The sequence below is a fragment of the Rhea americana genome, unplaced genomic scaffold, assembly GCF_003343005.1.
Source record: "Rhea americana isolate MKP2758 unplaced genomic scaffold, rheAme1 scaffold_121, whole genome shotgun sequence".
In the NCBI taxonomy this organism is placed as follows: Eukaryota; Metazoa; Chordata; class Aves; order Rheiformes; family Rheidae; genus Rhea; species Rhea americana.
In genome coordinates, this window is record NW_028185273.1 from 2,055,373 (window position 1) to 2,077,655 (window position 22,283).

The 22,283-nt window shown below is 36.5% G+C and overlaps 1 protein-coding gene across 2 annotated transcripts in view; it reads right to left on the reverse strand.

Moving 5' to 3' along the window:
• Window positions 1-7,399: 7,399 nt before the first annotated feature.
• The window catches only part of JPH1 (junctophilin 1), an 83,199-nt gene continuing 68,315 nt past the window's right edge, over window positions 7,400-22,283 (reverse strand). Inside the window, exons 3-5 of one of the 2 annotated variants that reach the window (XM_085325236.1) lie at window positions 19,040-19,701; window positions 10,129-10,224; window positions 7,400-8,248 (exon numbers count right to left, since the gene is read on the reverse strand). In XM_085325236.1, coding sequence (XP_085181362.1) covers window positions 10,144-10,224; window positions 19,040-19,701 — 743 coding nt within the window. In that variant the 3' untranslated portion in view covers window positions 7,400-8,248; window positions 10,129-10,143. Of the gene's footprint in view, window positions 9,955-10,128; window positions 10,225-19,039; window positions 19,702-22,283 lie in introns of both variants that reach the window. The other variant, XM_085325242.1, reaches the window with a different exon arrangement.

The following is a 22,283-nucleotide window of genomic DNA, read 5'->3' on the forward strand; positions in this document are numbered from 1 at the left end:
TGTTCCCAATCACGTGGGCAGACCGTAAGGATGGAAGCGCATCTTGCTTCTGGTTTTTGTCTTGCCAGTGGTGACTTTTTCTCATCTCCTTGATGTTTAGTTTATTTTGCCATTAGTATTTCACRGTATTTCAACAGGGCTTTGATCGCTGCATATTTGGAATACTGAAAATGCTCCGTAGGTAGTCAGACACAACTGTCTTCTGCTATAATACGCAAAATATTAACGGTATGCTATAGTCACCTAGCTTCTAAGGGGGCTGGGGAGAGAGAGCGCGCGCACGGGTATGCACAGCTGTGGGAAACTGGTATGCGTGCGTATCTGACGCGTGCGCCGTTATTCACCCCTGCCTGTTCCAGGACAAAGTGCTGCAAACCTGCGCGTTCGCGGAGGGAGCGTCGGCGCGAGGAGCCCTCGCCTGGGAGCGGCTCAGCGAGAAAGGCAGCTCTGCTTTACCGCCCCGCCGGGCCGCAGTCTCCTGCTTCTGAGATGCGGGTCACAAACTCTGCACCGTGAAGCTCGTATGCGCAGTTGGCCGAGAGCCGTATTTTCACTGGAATACTGACCTGAAAGAAGCGTTGTCAGCCACACAGAGGGTGTTTGATGATTTTCAGTAGGTTATTTGTGTGGAGCCTGTCTAGACAGTCCGTTAGTGCAAGCCTGGCTTCAGGGGTTGTAATATGACCATTTACAAATAATTTTTGAAGTTTTTCCATTAATAAATTCAGTCTAAGAGCTCTTGTCACTTCCACTAAAAATAAATTCAAATAATGATTCTTTTTATGCCCTGAAATACTTTTTCTTCACTGTTTTCAGTACCTCTCATTTTAGCTTGAAGAATGTTGAGATGAACAAACTCAGGGWTTTCACGTCAGACGATTTACTAATACTTATATGACGAAAGTGCTCTTTTCCTTTTTCTGTTTTTTTTTGTTTACTTGTTTACAAGATGGCATCTCCCATATTTGTATGCTAAAGAACAGTTCATATCCATGCAGCTGYAGCTGTCCACTCTGGATTTGCATGAGTCACTCCAGACTTTCMATTTAAACAATTATTAAAAACTTTCTGATGCCTAAGAGAAACGAATGTTTGTAGAAAGTGTCCATTAGTGGTAGACTTTGCAGTTGGATGTATGCTCTACGCATCCAATGTTTTCACCTATCTGCCAGCAATGGAAGAGGGAAGTGCTCAGTCTTCTGGCAGAGGCGAAGCTCCCACGTCCATGCTGCTTCTCTGAAACGTCTCCAGGCTGCTGGCTGAGAGAAATGGCCATGCTTACTGTGTGGCAGGATACGGTAGAATTGCAGCATCTTTCTGCCCAAGGAGAAAGGAAGCTGGACAACACTAGGGGTGGGGGTATGTGCGTAAACAACCCCCACTTCCATGTAGTTTAATAGATGATTTTTGTCTGCATGTACAGGGAGCACAGGYTCACACATGAAGCTATTAGTTGACACACTGGACTATGCTTTTGAAGAGGAGCCACAAATTTTGTAGTGTAGTGTGTATTTGCAGTTGGCTGGAAYGTGGAACTGGAAGGGGTGGTTTTCAGCCAGTTTGTATCTCCAATCGTTTGAAAAAAAAAATAAGGTAACAAGTCTCCGGGAGCAGCTTGGATGGAAAAACGAATTCTCAAACGTGTGTGGCTGCTCACACAGCATTTTGGGGTCCTGGCATAAACTGAGCAGCACTCAGGTAAGTCAGAGGAGAGTGAGAAGTCTGGTTTATTTGGAAGGAGTCCTTGGCTAAGAGCTATCCTTGATCCTGGATTTGTTCATCTTTAGGGAAAAGCTCATCTTCTCCCAGCTTTGCCAGGCAGGAGACAGGCTGAAAGGTGCATGGTCTGAGAAAGGATGCTAATGTTTTGGACAACTGGGCGGTATATAATCACATGTTTTACCGATGATGTGTTATGTATTGTAGCCACTTACTTTGTCTGTGTTAACATTTGTRCTACTATACAGTGTGGAGTAGCATTCTGCATGTAAAAATCCCCCCATGAAATAGATGGCTTCATCATAAGGGGACCACAATGATTACYGGTGTATATGGCCATTAGGTGCTGATAGAGCATTCGAGTTTACTCTTTGGCTGTGAGTCATCTCCCCCTGAGGAAGCTGCATGGAAATAACACTTAACGAGGATGATAAAGACAGTAGAGATAAGAGTGAAGAATCTGAAGGCAATATTTTTGTAGCAAGCAGATGATAGAATGTATTTCCAAATGTTACATAATCTTTCGTGTGACTCACAACAACACAGTCTATAGAGCATATGTAACATTTGGTACAGAAGGGACTAGTAAATACCAACAGCATTTTTTTGTAGTCTTAGATGTTCACAGAGAAGCAAATCTGTGGCTTTGCGTTAATGTTCTCTCAGATGAGGAGCTTGATTATATGATGATGATTATACGATTAATTCTTACTTGTGTGTTTTATCATATCTTTATTAAATAGCAAGAAAATCTCATTGTATGTTTTCCTTACAGCAGTTCTCTGCAATCAGTCAATAAAATCTACCGCTGCTGTGTGTTTGCATTATTGACTTCTTTCTGAGTGCAACTCAAGTTAAAGCCTGCTATAACAGCAAGATGTTATTTTCTGCGGGTTCTGGAAACATRTTTTCCTGAGCGTATAATAAAGAGGAGGCTTCCTGACAACTTCAGTTATTCTCACAATTTAAAAATTGTATCAAATTCCATTGAATATCTTCAGCTGAGAAAATGAAGGAGATGGACATGCATGATGACTTTGAAAACCTGGAACTTGGTGTTGCTTCTTGTACTCTCTGGCTCCTAAGTCATCTCTGTTGTGCTTCACTGTGGTGTCCTTCAGGACCTCCTGAAGGACTTTCTGTTGCATACCATCCCAGACCCTCTCCTTGTTTGCRCTCCTCCTTGCACTTACTCCTACTTCAGTTTATTATTTGCCATTTTGGTCAATTATTCCCTCTAATATGTAYGTTCAATTCCTCATAGTCTTCTTGTCTCTTAACTGCTCAGATTTTCTTCTTGCTACCACATGTCTCGTCCTGACATCCTCCTACCTTATTATTATTTTTGCAGTATGCCCTCCTTTTGGTTTCTCTCCCCCCCTGCCCAATATCTCCATGTTTGCATAAAGAACGCGTCACTCTACAGGCCTGTGGCTGCCTTCCCAGCGCAGCTGCCTGATGTCCATATTCTTCAGAGCTGTCAGAGAATCAGGGAAAACAGGCAGCATGGGACGCTTGGAGACTTTTCAGTCTATAATGTTGTCCTGAGTAAAAACATGCTACACCTGAAATTCTACACTTTCCCTTGTCATCTATTTCAAAACTATTTTCCCTACAGTTAGAAGACTTTTCTTCATGCCTAACTTGGCCCTCAATTTTCATGCAGTTAAGTCCATCTGTTTTTCTTATCCCCTGTGGGCACTGAAAACAGCTTTCTAGAGCAGCTGTTTATGTACTTGAAGATGGTTACTTCCCAATATTCTACCCTCTTAATATTCTTACGTAACAAACTTCCCTAGTTTCTTATGTCGRATATTCTCTATTTTCTTCCAAATTTTCTCTCCACAAATGATCTCCCCCCCCAACCTGTCYAGATCCTCCTCTCCCTTTTCCCTTGCCCCCCCCTTTCCTCGCTCTCCCCTTCTTCTTTTACTTTCAACACGTCCATGCTTCCTTGCCCAAACCACCCTGTTGCAGTCCTTCTGACAATGCCTCCTCTGCTGCACACCATGTGCTGGCTTACTGTAATCAATGTCAGGAATGGATGGAAGTCATCTAGTGCGATGTAAATTTCTTTGGATTACTCTGCTCTTTACATAATGTCTTTTTTAGCCCTAGCCCCTGCAAAATGCCGTTGATGCTCTTCTGTCGTCGCTGTTTCCATGGTAGCGGAGCCCATCCTTTTATCACTTTCTAATCAGTGGCCTAAACAAAATCTAGAACTGCCGTAATTAAAATGTAAGACAGCATACAATATTTTTGAAGACTGGGTGGTATCAGATGATAAAAAGTACTTTGCAGTTAAAATGGGTAAGTAATTAAGCACCATTATCTTAAATTATGACACTTACAGAGGTATGCTGTGGAACATACCCTGAATATAGCAGAATTGCAATGTTAAATACAGTTAATGACACTGTTCCAGAAGTACAGAACGTAATGGTTTAATTAACCCAGAGTCACTGCAGACTGATTTTTAACTTTTCATTTTTTTTTCTTCCTTAAAAACACTTCAAGGATTTTTAGCTTTGTCTTTGGAATCAAATTTGGATTTGGATTCTCAACCGAGATTTCACACTTGGCGCCTGAACCTCTAATAGCTAATCCAAAATCCAGATCTAAATTCTTGCAACCTCTGGCATATTTGCAGGCCAAAATCAACATTTTAATTGGCTGAAGTTTTCATGTAATTCTTGATTTCCTCCTGCCCCTTTCCCTCCCCCCCCCCCCAATGGCTTTGACTAGTAACTGTGAGGTGTTCTCTAGCTGGAAAATGTTTCAACTTAGCTCATTAAGTGTAGACGAAGGACTTGAAATACAGGCACCTTTTTAAAAAGATTTTGGCCAAGATCTGTCTTTTTGGGCCTAACAAAGTCTCTCAGCCAAGCTCCTTTTCAGTGATTTGTACTATTTGTAAATTCAGGAAACGTGTATTTTCTTTCAAATTCATATATTCATCTCAAAGGAATGCAGGTATTATCATGGACTATGATACAAATTATTATTGTGAAATAGAAGATCTGAAATAATACTTTGTGATTATCCTCTGCATTTTCTTCCGATTTGTATAAATCAGCAAAAAGTAACAGCAGTCAAAACTTATAGGTTAAATCCTATAATTTCCCCCCCCTTTTTTTTTGCATTTATTGTTCCCTATTTAATTAACATTGAAGTTACTTTTTATAAAAGTAAAACCTAGCCCTTGTCTACATATTTATGTCTCAATTTTCATAGAGCTGATTAATCTGTATAAAACATGAAAGCAGACATATCAACGATCAAGTCAGCAAGCAAGAATGAATTTGCAGCATCAGATATATTTTATTATTTCCTGCAAAAAATTCACGTTTGCATATTAAGTCTCAAACAATCATTGTAACTATATAGTTGCAACAAATCAAGTCTATCATCAAGAGGACTCCTTAGTCCTCTGTGCTGAAAATCAGCTTCAGCTCTATGCCCAGTCTTTTTCACAATACTAACACAGATATTTGTAGCAAAGATCATAACCCAGATGATTTCAGATTTTTTTTTCCTCAAATATGACATATTATGTTTGCTACTACCAATTGCATTAGAAATCTCTGAGTACAGAGGTTTCAGGCATTTTCTTTTCTCTTCAACTGAATTTAAAACACTGACAGTAAGTATACATTTGAAATTAGGATATAGTTGCATAAAACAGCATCAATAATGTGCAGAAAACTAGACCAAATGAAAATTGTGACATGATGTAATTCAATGTAAGAGAAACTGCAACAGAAAAAACTTTCATAGCCATACTGAGATAAACCCATCACTTTTAATTTGATGTGCCTGCTAGAAAAAAACATAAGTAACTGCTGGAAATGGCTGGGAGTGTGGGGACAGGTATGTGTGTGTGAAAGGGGACTGAGCTGAATTTCCTAAGGGGGGGGCAGGAGGTAAATGAAAAAAAAAAAAAAAAAGAAAAATAGTGAAAGCACAAAAAAATATACAACCAAATCATTCTGCTGGTGATTAGGCTAATCCTATTCTTTTCATCACTAAGAAAAAAATTCAAAACTTTCCTCTTGGAGAAATGGCACTCACTATATTGCCAATTTCTACCTACATTCTCCTACATAACCAGTCTCAAGTTATGTGAAATGTATCAGAGAACAAGGAAATAGTACATTATAAAAGTTTCTTTTCATGTTCTCTTCATTTGCTGTTTACTGAATTATATTCTTACAGGAGAAGAGCATTGTATAAATAATTTTAAAAATAGACATGTATCTGAAAGGCAAGTTTCAATCATATGTCATTGAATCCCTGTTTTCAAACTTAATCTTCCTTTCTTCTTGTTTTGGAACAAAAATTCATCAGATTCCATGTTCTTTTTGTTCTTTGCTTTTCTATTTAATGGAAAGGTAAAGCAGAAGACTATATATGCTAAAACCCCATGATGGCAGACCTTTTTTTCAGACTTTGGCATCTTCTCATCATTTGTTTGCTGTTCTTCTATGTACATGATATATGCATACTGCTTAATCAGGTAATTGGAATTGCCCAAGAAAGATGATCTCAAATTAAAAGATGAGAACTCGTTGCCTATTGGCATCTGTGGGCAAATAAAAAGCTGCCCCTGGAGAAAATACTGAGGCTGGAAAACATTTTCTTACACTGAAGTGGGCTAAAATTTTCCATGCTAGAGCAAATCTTGGTGCAAGAAGTTGCATTGTGTGACCATGTTTTGTCTTATATTAGGCATAGCAGGTGCTTTCCCAGGTTAACCCATTTGTATGCTTCCAACTGAAGGAAATGTAAGCCGACAGTAAAAACGTTTCACAGGAATAACGTCCATCTGCTTTCATAAAACATCGTTGTTTTTCTATGTAAATCTTTTGAGACTTATGAGCACTAGTAGGCAGGGAAAGATGTCAAACTTAAATGATTATAAGATTTTTTTTTCTTCTATTTCTGGGCAAATCCTTACTTGTTACTTTTAAGATTTATATATGCCTGAATACATTATCACATTCATAGAACTGAAGAAATACTTCTTGTTAATTATAATCTTCTATCTTCAAGTACGGAATTAATATGGATCAAAAAATGTCAGAGGAAAAGACGTAGCTCAGTGATCTCAATTTTAAATGTTCTGGCATTATAGTTATCTCTACTTATTCTTGAAAAATTATTTTTCTCTATTTGAACCATCAAAAATTTCTTTAGCTACTGGGTTATTGTGCAGGAACAAAAATTCTTAAAATTAAGCTTCATGCTGACAGAATTATTTAAAAATAACTGCTCCTAAAAATCTTAACACTACTTACATATCAGATAGGAACTACTGGGAACACTTTTCTCCTTTCTAACTAAACATTAGGATTTTAGTACAGTTGGTTAGTAATCTGAGCAGAAGTCATCAAAAATAAAATTCTATTCTGATTTACTAGCTCAGCAAATGGGGTGGCTTTACAACAGTTGTGGTGAATTTTGTGTTTGTAGAATATTGGCTCCCAATCTTCATGTTAACTTTGAACCTATGAAGACTTGAGAAGGTCTATAAAAGTTGTTGATTCACTAACAAAAGCAGCTGTTCATGGACAAATCACTTAGTGACTGATTAAAAGAAGATTGATGATTAAACCACCCTTTCTGTAGATAATATTTTTAAAAGACGGAAAACCCCTATATAGAAGACACACAAGAAAACTTTACATATTTTATCTTTTTTATACTTCTGTTGAATGCAATAACTCACAATGATTTAAAAGAGGCCAGCACTTCACTAATTCTCTTGGTTTCATTTCTCATTTGTTGAATTTGGTAGATTTGTTTTTCCACGGGGAAAAAATAAACTGGAAAAACTAGTCTGAAACTCTATTAATAACCAACTTATTTTTATTAGAGCAAATACAGTTGTGAAAACTGTACATTATACATTTTGGGTTCAAGAACTATAAATAGAGAAACTTATAGATAAAGAGTTCATTCTTTGACAGCAATAAACTTTAAATAGACAAAATGACATTATTAAGTACATTGGCAGGCTTCATTGTGCTGTCCAAAATGTAGTGTACAGTATAACAACCAATTATAAATAGCCTTTCATGTAAAATACAGCTGTGCACATTTTAGAAAAATACCAACAATTTGTTTGAGCTTTGTTTTTAAAAAAGCTTATAAATCATACATATTTATAAATGGTACTAACATGCTTACTTAAATTTATAAAGATTTTCATAAGCTTTGTTACCCATTATTTCCAGAGCATAAAGTATTTTAAATAAACATTTAGTAGGAATTAAATATGTCAGTTACAAAATTATCTCTCCACACAAGGAGATGGGGTGATTTCAGTATTGGATGGAACACTTTGTCCATTATGTCAAGGCTTACACAGTTACTTTTAAAATTTTTCTTATTTAAAAATTACTTTCCTATATTTAAAACAGAATTTTAATTTTTTTAAAAATAAATATACAGGTTTTATTTTCATTTGCTCTCTTTCTGCTTTCTTCTTTATCCACACTGGTCAAAACACAGGATTCTCAACATACTTCTGTAAAAAACACCATGGCGTTACTGCCCTGCTTGGAGCTGTTTGGCTACACAATATTCAGTCCACACCTATATTACTTCACTATGCTGCATCAAGAGGCAGCTAATGTAGTTATTAAGAATGTTGCCCATTAAACCATGCAAACACTTACAAAGTTTACAAACAGGTTCAAAAACTATATTGTATGAAATATTTTCTAACAGAGAAAAAATAAACCATAATACAAGCCCTTTGCTTTTCGTAGTTTTAAATTAAAATATTTACTTTCCAAATGACCACACCACATATACGTTAAGTAAATAAGCATGCTTTTGATTAATATAGGGTACATTAATTACAGAGAAATGACACATAAAAGAAACATGATCACATCATCTTAACAAAGGGCTGTGAAACTACTTAAGACAAACTTTCTAAATGAAAACTTTTGAGGCTTTTTTAATGCTGAGGTAAAATTATAAATGGACTTTAAAGACACTGAAGGCATAAAATTGATAAACAATCACTTAACAGTTCTAAATGCTCTACCTGAATGTATTCAACACAAATCTAGTATTTTAATATTATGATAATTTATTATGAGCATTAGCTAGCTTAGCTGTCATGGCATTAATTTGCACTCAGACAAGACTTTATTTTAACTGCTGGCAAAATATCTCAGTGATGAAACATAGTAATTCAAATCACCAATTACCACAGCACCAGACTTTTGGAAAAACAAACAAACAAAAAAACAAACCCCAACCAAACATGCAAACCCTGTATCTTGTCTGTCCTAGATTATTCTGGTATTACACTTCCTCTTTATAATGTGCTGATCCTGCCTTATGATCCTTATTCTTTTATTACAAAAAATTTTGATGCCAATGGCACAAGCATTTGAGGGCTTTTAGGAAGGTATCAATTGTTTTAAATTTTGCGGTCACAGTGTATTACTTACTAAACCTTAAAAGACTCTTGAGATTTAGGAAAATGAATTTAAGAACTGTATCTTTGAATGAAAAATATAGAGCAATGACTTTCTTTTCTGCTTCTGCTGTGAGGCAGAACCAGTACTTTCTCCAGGTTGGCCTACATACTATGTTACGGCTATACATCAAATTTCATAAACAGCGAATGAACAGAATCATGCACAGGCAAATGAAATTCAATCTCCCCGAACACTGCAGGAGATGTTAAAAGCAGCAGGTAATGGAATAAGACTGGTGACTGATGCTACTAACTATTTCTTCTAATGAGATAGGAGTGAACGCTGGAATCACTTCCACAGCAACAGAATCCTCTGACCACATTCCTCTGGCAGTCGCTTTCCCATCTCCCCACTAAAAACATCAGACGGTAAAATAGTAAGGCAGCTGTTAGCTTCCATCAACAAAAAGTGCAGCTCCGAACATTTCCAGTTTAGTCACACTCTGCTGGAACAGATGGAGAAGCCAACGCACTTCACTGGCGGGGCTGCTTCAGCAGATTACTCTGTGCGTTTTCCAGGGCTGCTTGCTTCAGCTTTCAGAAGACCCCAAAGCCACAAGCCAGCAGCAGAGAACTGAGCAGGCCCCTGGCTGAATTTTCCAAGTTTCATCTTTCTTGCGTCCCATCCTAATTGCAAGCCTCCTTCCCTGTGTCTGAGTCTGACTGGTGCCATTTAAAAGGCGGATGACACAACTGCAGGGAACTGTGGGCTAACACCACTAGTTGTCATGACTTCACTGAAGGGTCAAAACAGTTACATAATTAAATAACTATGTTGAATCACATTCAGGCATAGCTAAAATTAAAGTAGGGAACATTAAAAGTATGCAAATAAATCTTTATAATTTGAGGTGGGGAGTCTTAAACTGAGGTGGATATAGTGACTTTATATGAAACAAGATCTTTCTTACCTTTCCTAATTCCAATCAAGTTAGAAAATGGACAAAAAGAATTGCTAGACCAATATTCAACAGCATTACCAGGGCAATCATAACTGAGTTAGGGCCCTGAAAATGAAATAAAATAAAGATGTCAAAATGAATGCAATCCTCCATACAGTGCACAACAATGAATAGGATCTGACCTTACCATCTTTACTATTTTTGGATCTTGCTCTGAAAGAGTACATAAAYATTAAAGATACAAATTCTGCTCCTGATAAACAAGAAACTTAGCCATTATTCTTTGTGTGCTGGTGTGCCAAATATCATCTCTGCAAAAAATGAGTTGGATAAATACGGGTGTGAGCATATTATTGTGCTATTCTTAATCACATTGAGATAAACTGTTTGACAAATACAACTGTACAAATGAAAACCAACCATCAAAATATAAACATCAGCTTAAACCCAACCATAACAAAAAAAAGAACTACTTTTTGAAAGCTGGAGGGCTGCTCATCATCGTTACATAGGTTCCTTCTCTGCTTCCACCATCTTTCAAAACAGAATAAGGATTTTGCCCGATCATATCTTGTATGCAGCTAAATTGAAAATTGAACATGCAGTTGTCAGTATTCTCACTGGAAAGCCATCTTTTGATAACCAAAGGATTATCTGATAGTTACTTCTACACTAATATCCACAGAAATGTTTCCATTAAAGATTAAAAACTTGTTTTGATTTACTTTCAAACCTGCTGGTAATAAATCCTTACCTTACAGAGCTAATTTGTCAAGAAATGAAAAGTCATAGTATTCATTCCCTTCCTAGCTAGAGCTAAATTCAGAGAACTAGCTCTTAATCATTATTTAATTTCTAGTCTTTCTGTGAAGCCAGAGAACAAACATTTTAATTTTTTAAGTCCTTTTGGAATTTTTTATAACATGGATGCTTCCTGATGAATGACTTGAAATAATGCACTGAACCGATAGGAATTCTCAATTCTTCTGCCCTCTTTTAACATCTTTGATTTATTATGACATATTTCCACAGAGATTTGTATATGCTTATATATTGAAGTGCATATTTACTGTAAGTTGAAAAGAAGAACTCYGCACTTAGGCAATACTTTTCTAAATCATAAAAAATAACAACGAAAAATCTACGCAGAAAACTATACTCCGAGCTAGTTAAAGATGACTAGTTTCTGTAAGAAGGAATATATTTTATTAGAAATTATACACTGTTTTTTCACTTTCTGTAAGAGGCATACTTTGTAAAAGTTCATTATGCTTAATGAGATTGGTATATTAGCTATATAATTACTGGAATGAGAAAATACAAGAACTTGCTATTATGAATTTTATGAGTATTTTAATGGGGAAGCTACTGAATAGTATTTGTCATTATTATATCACATGATCTAATCCAGAAACAGCCCCATTAAACACTTTCTTCCAAAACATGCCTTTACACAGCAATTAAGATGATGAGCTGCTAAGTTCTTGATTAAGTCTCAAAATATGTTCTGTTCAAGAACAAGTCACAAAATATGCTCTGTCAAGCACTGCTTAAAACTTAGGGGAGTCTAAATCCAATTGCTACCTCTATTTCAGGCCACAGAGTTTCCCTGGCATCTCTTCAGAGATACCTGTAAATATTCTGAGGAACTAGATGTTGAAGTTCAAACAGTAAGATTATCAGGATGCTACTCAAACTTTGACATAGTGGTAATGGTATTAGCAGCAACATTTGCTTTTGCTTAGAAGTAGCATGTCTAAAATATTCACTGGGTAATTGAGGACTAGGACTTCATGTCACCTTAGTCAGAGGGACTGTGAATGCCAGTTCCCATTTACTAGTGCTATGTTTTAACCACCAGGTCACAGAAGTGAAGTAGAACCATATTCCTTCCTTCCTTATTGCATGCAAGCTGCTAYGCACCAAGAGATATGAGGCACTTGGGGAAAGATAGAGGCCTACAAAAGAGAGCATAGTTCCACGTATGGTTACGCTTCTGACCACAGAACGGGAAGTAACCCAGCTGTAGTAGTGCGTCTGTTTCTTTTTGCTACAGTCGCAATTTTGCTAGCTTGAATACCTCTATGCTTTTCTATCGTGAAGGAAATCTAAATTCCCATCAACAAATTCAGAACTCATGATTCTCACCAACTTCATTTGAAAACTATGAGATCTATGCATGACACCCATACAGAAGACTTTGAGCAACAAATATGTTTTACTTGGAACAACAGGTAATTTGAGAATCTCTAAGTTTTTCAATCTTGGAATGTCAGCATTAAATTTATACCCTTACAATGTATTCCATTTAATCACTTTTTCTTTTGCAATCCCTCTGCCCTAAACTCGCATGATAAACATCAATAGTACATACATATCAATATTACATATCTTTTAACAGAGAGGATAGTACTGTGATTAAAGTATTGAGATCTGGATCCAACATCTGTTTCTGTGTGACCACAACCAGGTCAATAGATCCTTATAGTTTAGCATCCCACCTACGGATYTGACAAGTACATTGGGCCAGGATTTGCAAGGAACTATAAGGGAGATCAGTTCTTAACACTAGTATAATTCAGCTGGATTTGGGTGTCTAATGTCTCATATCTTCGAAAATAATCATGGAAATCAAGTTGGTTTACTCCTATTGGATGAAAATTTGGAGCTAGTGGGAGTTACTCCATAGAGTTCAGCTGAGCCAGGAACTTATTAATTATCTGAAATACATCCTAGCAGCATCCTGATAGCTGCGACTCAGCTTTTGGCTGAATGGCAAATTGGGACTACAACTCAAACAGCTCAAAATAGAACCTTCTGATATACTAAAAAATGATCCAACAATATTTGTAGAACACATGGTTATTAGACTATGAACCATTACCTATTCTGTAGACACCTATGAAATGAATATTTAATGCTTTAAGACAAATTACGATAAGTAAGACTTTAGTGTCCTGCAAGGGCTTAAAATAGCAAAAGCCAAATTTAGTCCAAACAGTCCAAGAGTGACCASAGCAGGTGCAGTAAAAAGCTGTAGCAGAAAAACTCTAGAATAAAAACTATCCTTCCAACCTCTAGTAAACCAACCCCATATGTAGCTAAAATATAAACATATGATCAGGTTTTAATTTGGGAGGGAAAAAAGTTATTTCCTAAAATGTAGTGCCAGGAAATATGATGACTAGTCTCACAGAAATATGATGACTAGTCTTATAATCCCCTTGCATTAGGAATGTTCACCAAGTTTAGCATAAAGTTTTTGCACAGAGGTTTTGTAGGATCAGACTAATACTGATCTATTTTTCTAGCATCATGGTAATTATATCCCATACTAACTGGAAAGAGATGATAGTAGAAGCATACTACATGCAACAGTACTAGAAGCACAATGCAACAATTTTAGACACAGGCAGAAAACCGGCTAAACATTCTGTATGGCTTAATGCTTGACCTGCAAAAAAACCCCTGATGATATAATATAACACCAGTGCCTCTGCAGTACCTGACCTAAGGCAAGACATATATCAGACAAGTAAATGTGTACTTATGGACATATGCTACAACATTATTTTTTCAGCTGCGATTCAATCCTTTACTCTTTTTACTTTACTTTTTACTCTAATCCAAGATAACCTCAAATTATCTCCCATTCACGATGGAACATGCAAGTTGCCAGTGGGGTCTAGAGGCTGCTAACAAGCAAATAGAAATAGTTAGTACTGGAYTGTGCTAAGTGTCTCTATGCATTCCTTATATTGCAGTAAATACAAGATAATTTGAAGATGCCTAATGCTAAGTGAAAAAAGGATGATTTATCTCACATTTACTAGGGTAACTGCCTACGTGCAAACAGCTATTTTGGAGCAGCTGACAAACAGCGACTGTTATACTGCCTTTATGCATGTTTTCACCTTCATAAAACTATGACAGGTTCCTATGGATCTTTCTTACGAACACTGAAATGATTCCAAACTTTTTATTTTTGAACARTTGTTTGTGTATGCATTATAGCAAATAAGAGAAATACATTTATATATTTTCTGTGCAGTGTAGGCTCAAGTATTTGCTGATGCTTTTCAAGTATGATGACAGAAATAGGGATACTTAGACAATGAATACTCTTATCACTAACTTATTGTGTGAACATTTTTCAACTACATTCTTACGGATGTAGAAGACTTACAGAAAATACGAAACCTCCATTTTATTACTGTAATAGCTGTTGAAGACTTTTCCACAATTAAAGTTGTTCAACGTTCCTAATGTAAATTCAAATATAAGGGTACGTTTCATTCAGACGTGAGAAATAGTTTTGAATTAGAAGAAAGAACTAAAAATAATATGTTATGTATCTGTTTTCTTAATGTATTCTCACTGGAAATCAAGAAAAAGCACAGCACAGTTTTATACAGCAGTTTCAGATAATCTAACGAAATGCTCATAGATGTTATATATCAAGTTTTTGCATTCCAAAATTATGCTCTCTTACTCCCTTTCCATGCTTTTTCCTAACAATTTTTTTAATTTTAAACCTCTATGAAAGATCAGACAGATTTACTTTCAAAACTACAATAAAAATATTTTTCAGGATGAATATAAAGCAATTAAAATTAGAGGCTAAAACAATAAAATTCCTTAATATAGCCCTAGAATTCTGAAATCTCCTAACACTCAGTACTGTTTAGGATAAAAAAAAATACATTAAATAGATTTCAATTATTGTGCAGTCTTAACTTAGTCATGGGGTAACTCCAACTTCCTATTGACCTCAGTCCAGGAGTATTTCAGAACATGCTACTGTTTTTCTGAATTTGAAAGGCGATACTGAAAATTAAAAAGAATAATCTTCAGGCAGTGTTAACAGTCATTCTGTATGAAGTCCTTCCTTCTATGTGCTAGGCCAGTAGGCCACTCTTTAATGCTTTAATCATTTTAGGATGTTAAATACGCAAGCATGTAGAAAATTTATTCTATCAGAAAAATATACAGACATCTAGAGAAAAAATATATGAAAAAAAATACATACATCTACATATCTCTTAAAATGCCCTTATAGTAAGAATGAGTTTCTAAGATCTAACTTCCTTCCTTCTGATGTGCTGATAAAAAGAGAATGCAATTAGCGTGCTCCAAAGGAAGCACAGGGACCATTCCCAGATGACCTGTTATAGCAGTAAACAAGCAGTAGCTGATGTACAGTAACTTATTACTCCTCTACCTATCCTGAAAAGAGGCAGCAAGCTCAGGGTTCATACTGATTGTTCTGGAAGGCCAATTCACTGCTGTTTAGGCGCCCTACCTGGTTTGCTAAGACACAGACTCCYCTACTCCCAACCACGATTCAGTTTGGATGGAATGTAGGAATAACAGGGAAAGTTTCTCCCCACTTACTTCCATCAGAGCTGAAYAAAAATTCCAATTTAGACCAAAATTATGTGCGTGATCACTTGACATTTACAAGCCTGGCAGCTTTGTGTTACCCAAGGTAGAATTAACTTACATCTGTGAGGTTTGAAAGGTTAAAGGGCTGATATCAGCTGTAATACAGATCTGCAGATTTGAAAACTATTGTCAACAATAGTCTGATCTGCACATAAAACTTCCGTGAGTATATTCCTGCTGAACTACAGGGTACCATTTTGGAAAAATGTTCATTATCAAACTACTCCGGAATGGCTCCTATAAAAACTGATRTTACATTAACCGATCTCATTATAACAGCTTCAAACAAGACTTTTAACCTAAAGTTATCCAACTTTAACTTTCAGTTACTAGTTCTTCTTATACATTTGCCTGTTAGCTTGAGAAATTATTTTATCAAGTGTATTTACAGAATGTGTTTTAATGTGTCAAACAGATTTTGTGTATTGAACCTCCGTTGAACCTGAAGATACATTCTAGTCCTTCTTGTAGCTCTTTGGAACTTTCTCTTAAGTTTTTTTTTTTCTCTTTAAATGTCCTATTCGATTTATGGACACTATATTTTATTCCAGAAGTGGTAGCACCAGTGCCAAAAACAGATAAAATAGATTACCATGCACTCCTGGCAAATCTAAGTTTTATATTAACTCTTCTGCTGGCAGCAGCAGACTGGGAACCCACGTTCAGTTGCCTCTCTTGTCTCTTGATCCATCATCCTCTTCCGGTTCCCATCCTGCATGTTCAGGGTGCATTAACTGTGTTTCAGTATACGAGCTTAATTTAGCTGTGCTGAAACATGGACAATTATACTTCCATGCTTCTTAACAAGTGACTTGGATCAGTCTGTATTGGTGATCTGTTGTCTTCATTATTTATCAATCTCCGTGTTTCTCTGTCTTTCTGAAAACTTTATGGGTAACACTTTTACGTCTTTTTCCATGTGACTAATAAGCATGTCAGTAACATAGCACTATAGAATTAGTCTAAAAGGACCACATCGGAATAATACCAAATTACTGATGTTTTTCCTTTTATTTTTGAGCATGATGGGTCAGCCTTTAACAATGATTTTAATGTGACATCTGGCCTTTGCATTACTCTAGCTCCCTTGTCAAAATAAATAGCTATGTATAAGCAAATAAAATAACCTTCTTCACCTGATTTCCTCTGTCATCTAAAGATGCAAAGCTAGTTTGACAAGATTTATCTTTTATAACACACATTGGATGGAACTTTTTATAGTTTTTTATTTTTAAATTCTTTATTAATGAAGTCTGGTATCAGTTGTTCAACTGTTTCACTTGAGGTCAGTGCTACAGGGATTAGAGCTAGTGGGATCTCATTAATAGGGTCATATTTTTATTCCATCTAAATAATAACACATTATTATTTTTTTTCCTGGAGTACCAAAAATGTTTCAGAGAAACAATGCTTATTAAAAAAAGAAACATTATCAAATTATCTAGACCTCCTGATTTGCTAGAGGTTAACTCTAGGATCTACAACTAATATTTTCCTGAGTTTCTCTTGGCCTGGAAGTAATTTTGACATCATCAGACCTGGCTTTTTTTCTAACATAGAAGAGGAATGCTTATTAGTTGTTTCTCCTTTTTTTCCAAGACTACTGATAATTCTGATATTTCTAAGTAATAACGAGATTGAGATTCACAGTGATCTGAATGAACAGCTTTAAATTTCCTTCTCTATTTCCTGACAAAAAAGAAAAACATTTTTTCCCTGCTATTGTAACAACCTAACATTCTTAGAAGTAAATATTCTAAATCAGTATATATTTTGATGCAAAAACACTTGCTTTCAAAGCCCAATGTTAATACAGAGAAGTAGAAAATGAAAATAGGAGAATATTTGGACTAGGTCGGACTAAAGGCCAGAGTCCTGCCTCCAGCAGCAGTCAAATATAGACATTCAGGGAAGAGAATGAGATCAGAGTAAGTGTATACAGTGATACTTCTCTCTGAATACTCTCCAGCCTCCAAAAATTATTGCTTAAGAACTTCCTGAGCTGTAGAGGTGGTATCTTTGTATTCATAGCTCTGAAAGGACTTTTTTACTTAAATACATCTTTTCACCTCTGGAGTCCAAACACACTTCTGGCATTCACAACATTTGTGGATAGGCTCTCCACAGGTATTTGTTTTCCCTTTGGTGTTTTTGGTTTGAATCTGATGCTTGCTAGCTTCATTTGATGTTCCCTAGTTCTTGTATTGGGAAAAAGAGAGAACAGCCACCCCCTGGTCATGCTTTCTGGGCTGCTCAGTTTTAGAGAGCTCTGTCACATGTTCATGCAGTTGTCTCTGTTGCAGAGAGAAGGCTCTTTACTAACTAAATTACTTCTTTTTCAGAGTCTGCTCTTTGACCTTGCTTAACCTTCAAGTGACCTTGGAAAAGGCTTTTAATTAATTTTAATATACATTTAAACAACCAGAAATATAAATGGCATTTCCTCGGTGAATCAGAAGATAACTAGAGGACAACACATTACATTTAAAGCTAATCTTTAATAAAAACTTGTATAATGTCTGTATTGATGTCATCTTACAGCTCCTCCCCCAGTACATATCTACAACATAACTCATGTATCAAGCCAGGGTGTTTGGCCTGTGACATTCACTGGCCTAACGTTCTAAAAATGCCATGCATGCTGATTGGGCTAGAATATACTATATCATTTTAACTGAATCACTCATCGTTATCAGCAGTTTTCATGCTTTTCAAAATTATCTTTCCTTAGGCATATGAATAATAGTCCCTGCGTTGATTCCATTTACATTCAAGTTGTACTGTAAGGATATATGCAAGTTATAAAGCTCCTGATGACAGCTATCAGGGAATCCCTATGGCCCTTTAAACAGCAAGGGGGAAAAAACTTAAATTTTATTTTTAATTGGATTTTTGGAAGGAAAATAATGATAACATCTATTTTGGATGGAAATAACTGCAGTTATTTCTATATCATTACATCACTTCTGTATCATTACAGGAGCCTAGCTGTAAAACTACTATTATTGCCCACTTATCCACTGAAGTACAACAAACATTGTTTTGAGGAAAAAACAAGCATGTGTGTGTATGTATATGTATACATATATACATATATTTTTATATGTTATATATAAATATATATACGCATATATATTTATATATTTGTATCTACACACACACATATATATACATACACTAATACACTTCAGAGGGGTGTATAATAGTCTTGTGCTATAGATACAATAAGGATTTGTATTTCAAAACTCTGACAATATCTGGCTACCAATGTCCCTTCCTCATATTAAGAAAGGATAATACTAAAGACAGGAATGTTTGTTTTTTGCTCCAGTTCAGTGAAGTGGGTTCTCTCTAGCAGACCACAATCAGATGAAATTTGGATGGAGGTATGAGCTGTGCCTTTCTATCGGTTGCAAAGCTTGACAATAGGAGGCAAAAAGGCATTGAAAGTRAAAAGGTTTCTTGTAGTACTTACCGAGCTGTTTTCCACTTCATTTTCCACTGGTGAAAGAGATGTATTATTAGTTGGATTCTTTGGTGCGGTAAATTCTGTTTTCTTAATTTTTGTGTCAGATTTGTTTTCTTTGGCATCTGGCTTACCCCCAGATCTGGCAGGACTTGGCTTCTGTGAGGGTGGTATTCGTGCAAGTGCTGATGGTGATRGGTTGGCATATTCATCTTCTTCCCTGAGCTCCTGTGGAAGCACTGCTGGATTCATTTTTACATAATAACCATGGTAGTGATCATGCAGCTCCCCATTTTCTGGGCTGATGGGATTGTGATGGGCTGAAAACTTTGGCTGATGTTTCACAGCTATTTCCTCCTTCACCGGTGCTTTTGAATATAAAGGCTTGTTAATGGTGGGTGTTACACTCTCAATGGCTAAAAGCTTTTTTTCTTGACTGAGTCTTGCCCCAGAAGTGGAGCTTTGCCTTTTCAGATGTTTTGAAGGGGAAGGCTCAGAAGAAAGAGGAGGACTATGCCTTGGACTTGCTTCTGGGGTCCGGGGGGGTGTAGTACCTTTTCGATAAAAGTGAGGTGACTCTTTTGGGGTAGGTGGTTTTTCCTGGACTTTTTCTTCAGATTTTTCTTTCATCTCCACTCCTTCTTGAAATTTTTGTTTGATATAATCAGGGCCTGAAAATAGTGTAATAAAAAAATTATAATTAAAAATAAGTAAGATTTAACAGTAAAATTATTGCATTAGGATGTCAGACTGGTCCAGCCTGCTAACATGGTGAGAGAGGGTAAAAAAAATTCACGAACTTTATGCTGATTTTTTTCAAATTCACTCAATAGTTGAAGTAACTTTAATTTTTAGTATTTGTTGGCACGCTTACTTTGGTTTGATCGCTTTGTCTTTCTCAGCTTTGCAAAGGGTCATAGTATAAAAATTGTCTCTGAATGAAGTATGAGTGAATGAAGACTCATTTAGCATAAGTATGTCACTATTTTTTCTTCTAAGAGGTGTGCTCTGCTTAATCACTGCATTTTATTTAACTTCCACCATCTGATTGGCAAAGAATTATTTAATAATCAGAATGAAATCTCATTTCTGCCCTTATAATCTGCAGGGAATGGGCCTTGATTCACTTTTTTTACTCCTAAGTGCATGGTCAGCCTGTCATATGCATACTTGCAAGCCTTATATTCTCAGATGCTGACTTTGTCTTTCTAATTCAAACACTTGGCATACAAAAACTTAAGTTAACTACTCTCATCTATAATGCAATCCTGCTTAGAAACTGGAAAGACAGACATATTCTCTCACATTCACTAGGGAAATACTTATAGAGAAACAACAGTATGAAGACCATCTTTCCCAAAATCCTGGCTAGACACCCGGGAGCACATTGACAATTACTGAGGACTCAGTTACCAGGATGCATTTTAACACAGTTCTTCACAGCAAGACAAGTTGACTGAGATGCTTTGCTCCAGGTTTTTGTTTGATTTAACAGTTCAATGCTAAGATGCGAGAGAATACTCTGTTGAAGAAACAAAATTACTGTAAAACTGCCTGTATCATGTACAGCATTTTCGACATTTCTTACTAGAATCTACATCCCAGATWCCAAGATGAGCTTCTGTGAGAAGTTAGAAGCAAGAGACAAAAAAAAGGTCAACTCTTTCTACATGTCCTTTTTCAACAATGACTTCTGCCAAATACACAGCAACTGTTCCACATTTCTAACTTTGCTAATCCTGCTATTTTCCTTTGATTTTTCATCTTCTGTAACTGAGGCTTATTTGTGTTTTATGTTATGGAGAAATTTTGTGCCCAGAGAACAGTGACTGTACTCCTTTTTCTGCTTTTCAGTTTAGGCAGCTCTAGCTGTGTTAGGTAGATACAGTGTTTTTACAGATGTCAGAAATACATCATTACACAGTGCTGAGATGAGAGGAAGGAAGAAGGAGCAGCATGAAGTTTTTGGAAGCTATTGAGTCATCTGATAAGCAAGTATGGCTGAGAATGAGAATTACTTGGCATGGAATCTGTTCTGGGCAGGAAAATCACAAGGTTTTTAGTATCTTTGAAAGCCAGGAATGGAAATAGGGAGTTGTTGAGACAGAAGACTGCATCATTTCAGACAAGCCTGGATTTGTTCTTCATGTGATGTTTGAGGAGCTAAGCCTGTACAGAGGGAGTGGACTAAAGCATTGGTTCTTATAGCATTTTATAACTTTTCCAGTAAAAGGGAGAAGCAAAACAACACAAACTGGAAGTTGTCTTATATGAAGTTACAGTAATAATGCTTAAAATTCTCCACTATGTAGGGAATTTTCTTTCCTCTCCTCTAACATGCATAGGATAATGCTGAGGTTTTTTTAAAGGCTGAAATATTTTTAATCCATAGAAACTTTAGGTTTCTACTCCTTTTTTTTYCCCCCACATAGGACAAATGAGGGCTGTAAACAGAAAAAGGTAGCTAAAAGAGCCCAGACTAACCATTAAGACCAAGCCATGAAGCTCTTAAATTGCAGTAACTCTTTATTATGGACACATCTACCTTCATCTGTTAGAGTACTCATTATGACTGTTGCAGTGAGAGCGCCCCTATTTGAAATACCTTCTCTTCAGCCTTGTAATGCCTCTAGGCTGCTCAGATGGCACCCAAACTGCATGGACTCTCTGTAGCAAGGCATTCTTAATGGTTCTTTTTGTACTTGTCCTGGTCTTGTATTATCTAGAAAATTCACATCCTGTGACAGCTCTCCACTGCCTAACATAGGTGAAGATCTAGCTTTTACTAATATCTGACAGCACCTGCCAGAGTGAAGGCACCCTGGTAAGGGACACAGCTGGGCCTCAGGGATATCAGACTTCTCCATTGTTTCATATGATCATCTACTAGCCTCCCAAGATGGGACAGAGGGGACTCTGTCTCCTCCCAAGGTCTTCAAACTCCTTTGGAATTTCTGAAGGAAGTAGGGAGCCACATCTCAGCAGCCTGTGTCTCCATAAGAGATTAGTAAAACAAAAAACAAAACAAAACAAGAAACAAAACAAAACAAAAAATCTCTAACTGCAGCAGAAATTAATTGTTGGCAGGTTAATAGTGCCATATTTGTACTGGGTATTTGGCAATACTCGATCCTAAGTGACACTGAACCACACCATGGAACGCCATAGCCATCTGCTCTAAGTCAAGTCTGAGGATGTCTGTTCAGATATTCAGCAATTGCCTTAATGTAACACAGAAATTCCATCAAAAAAA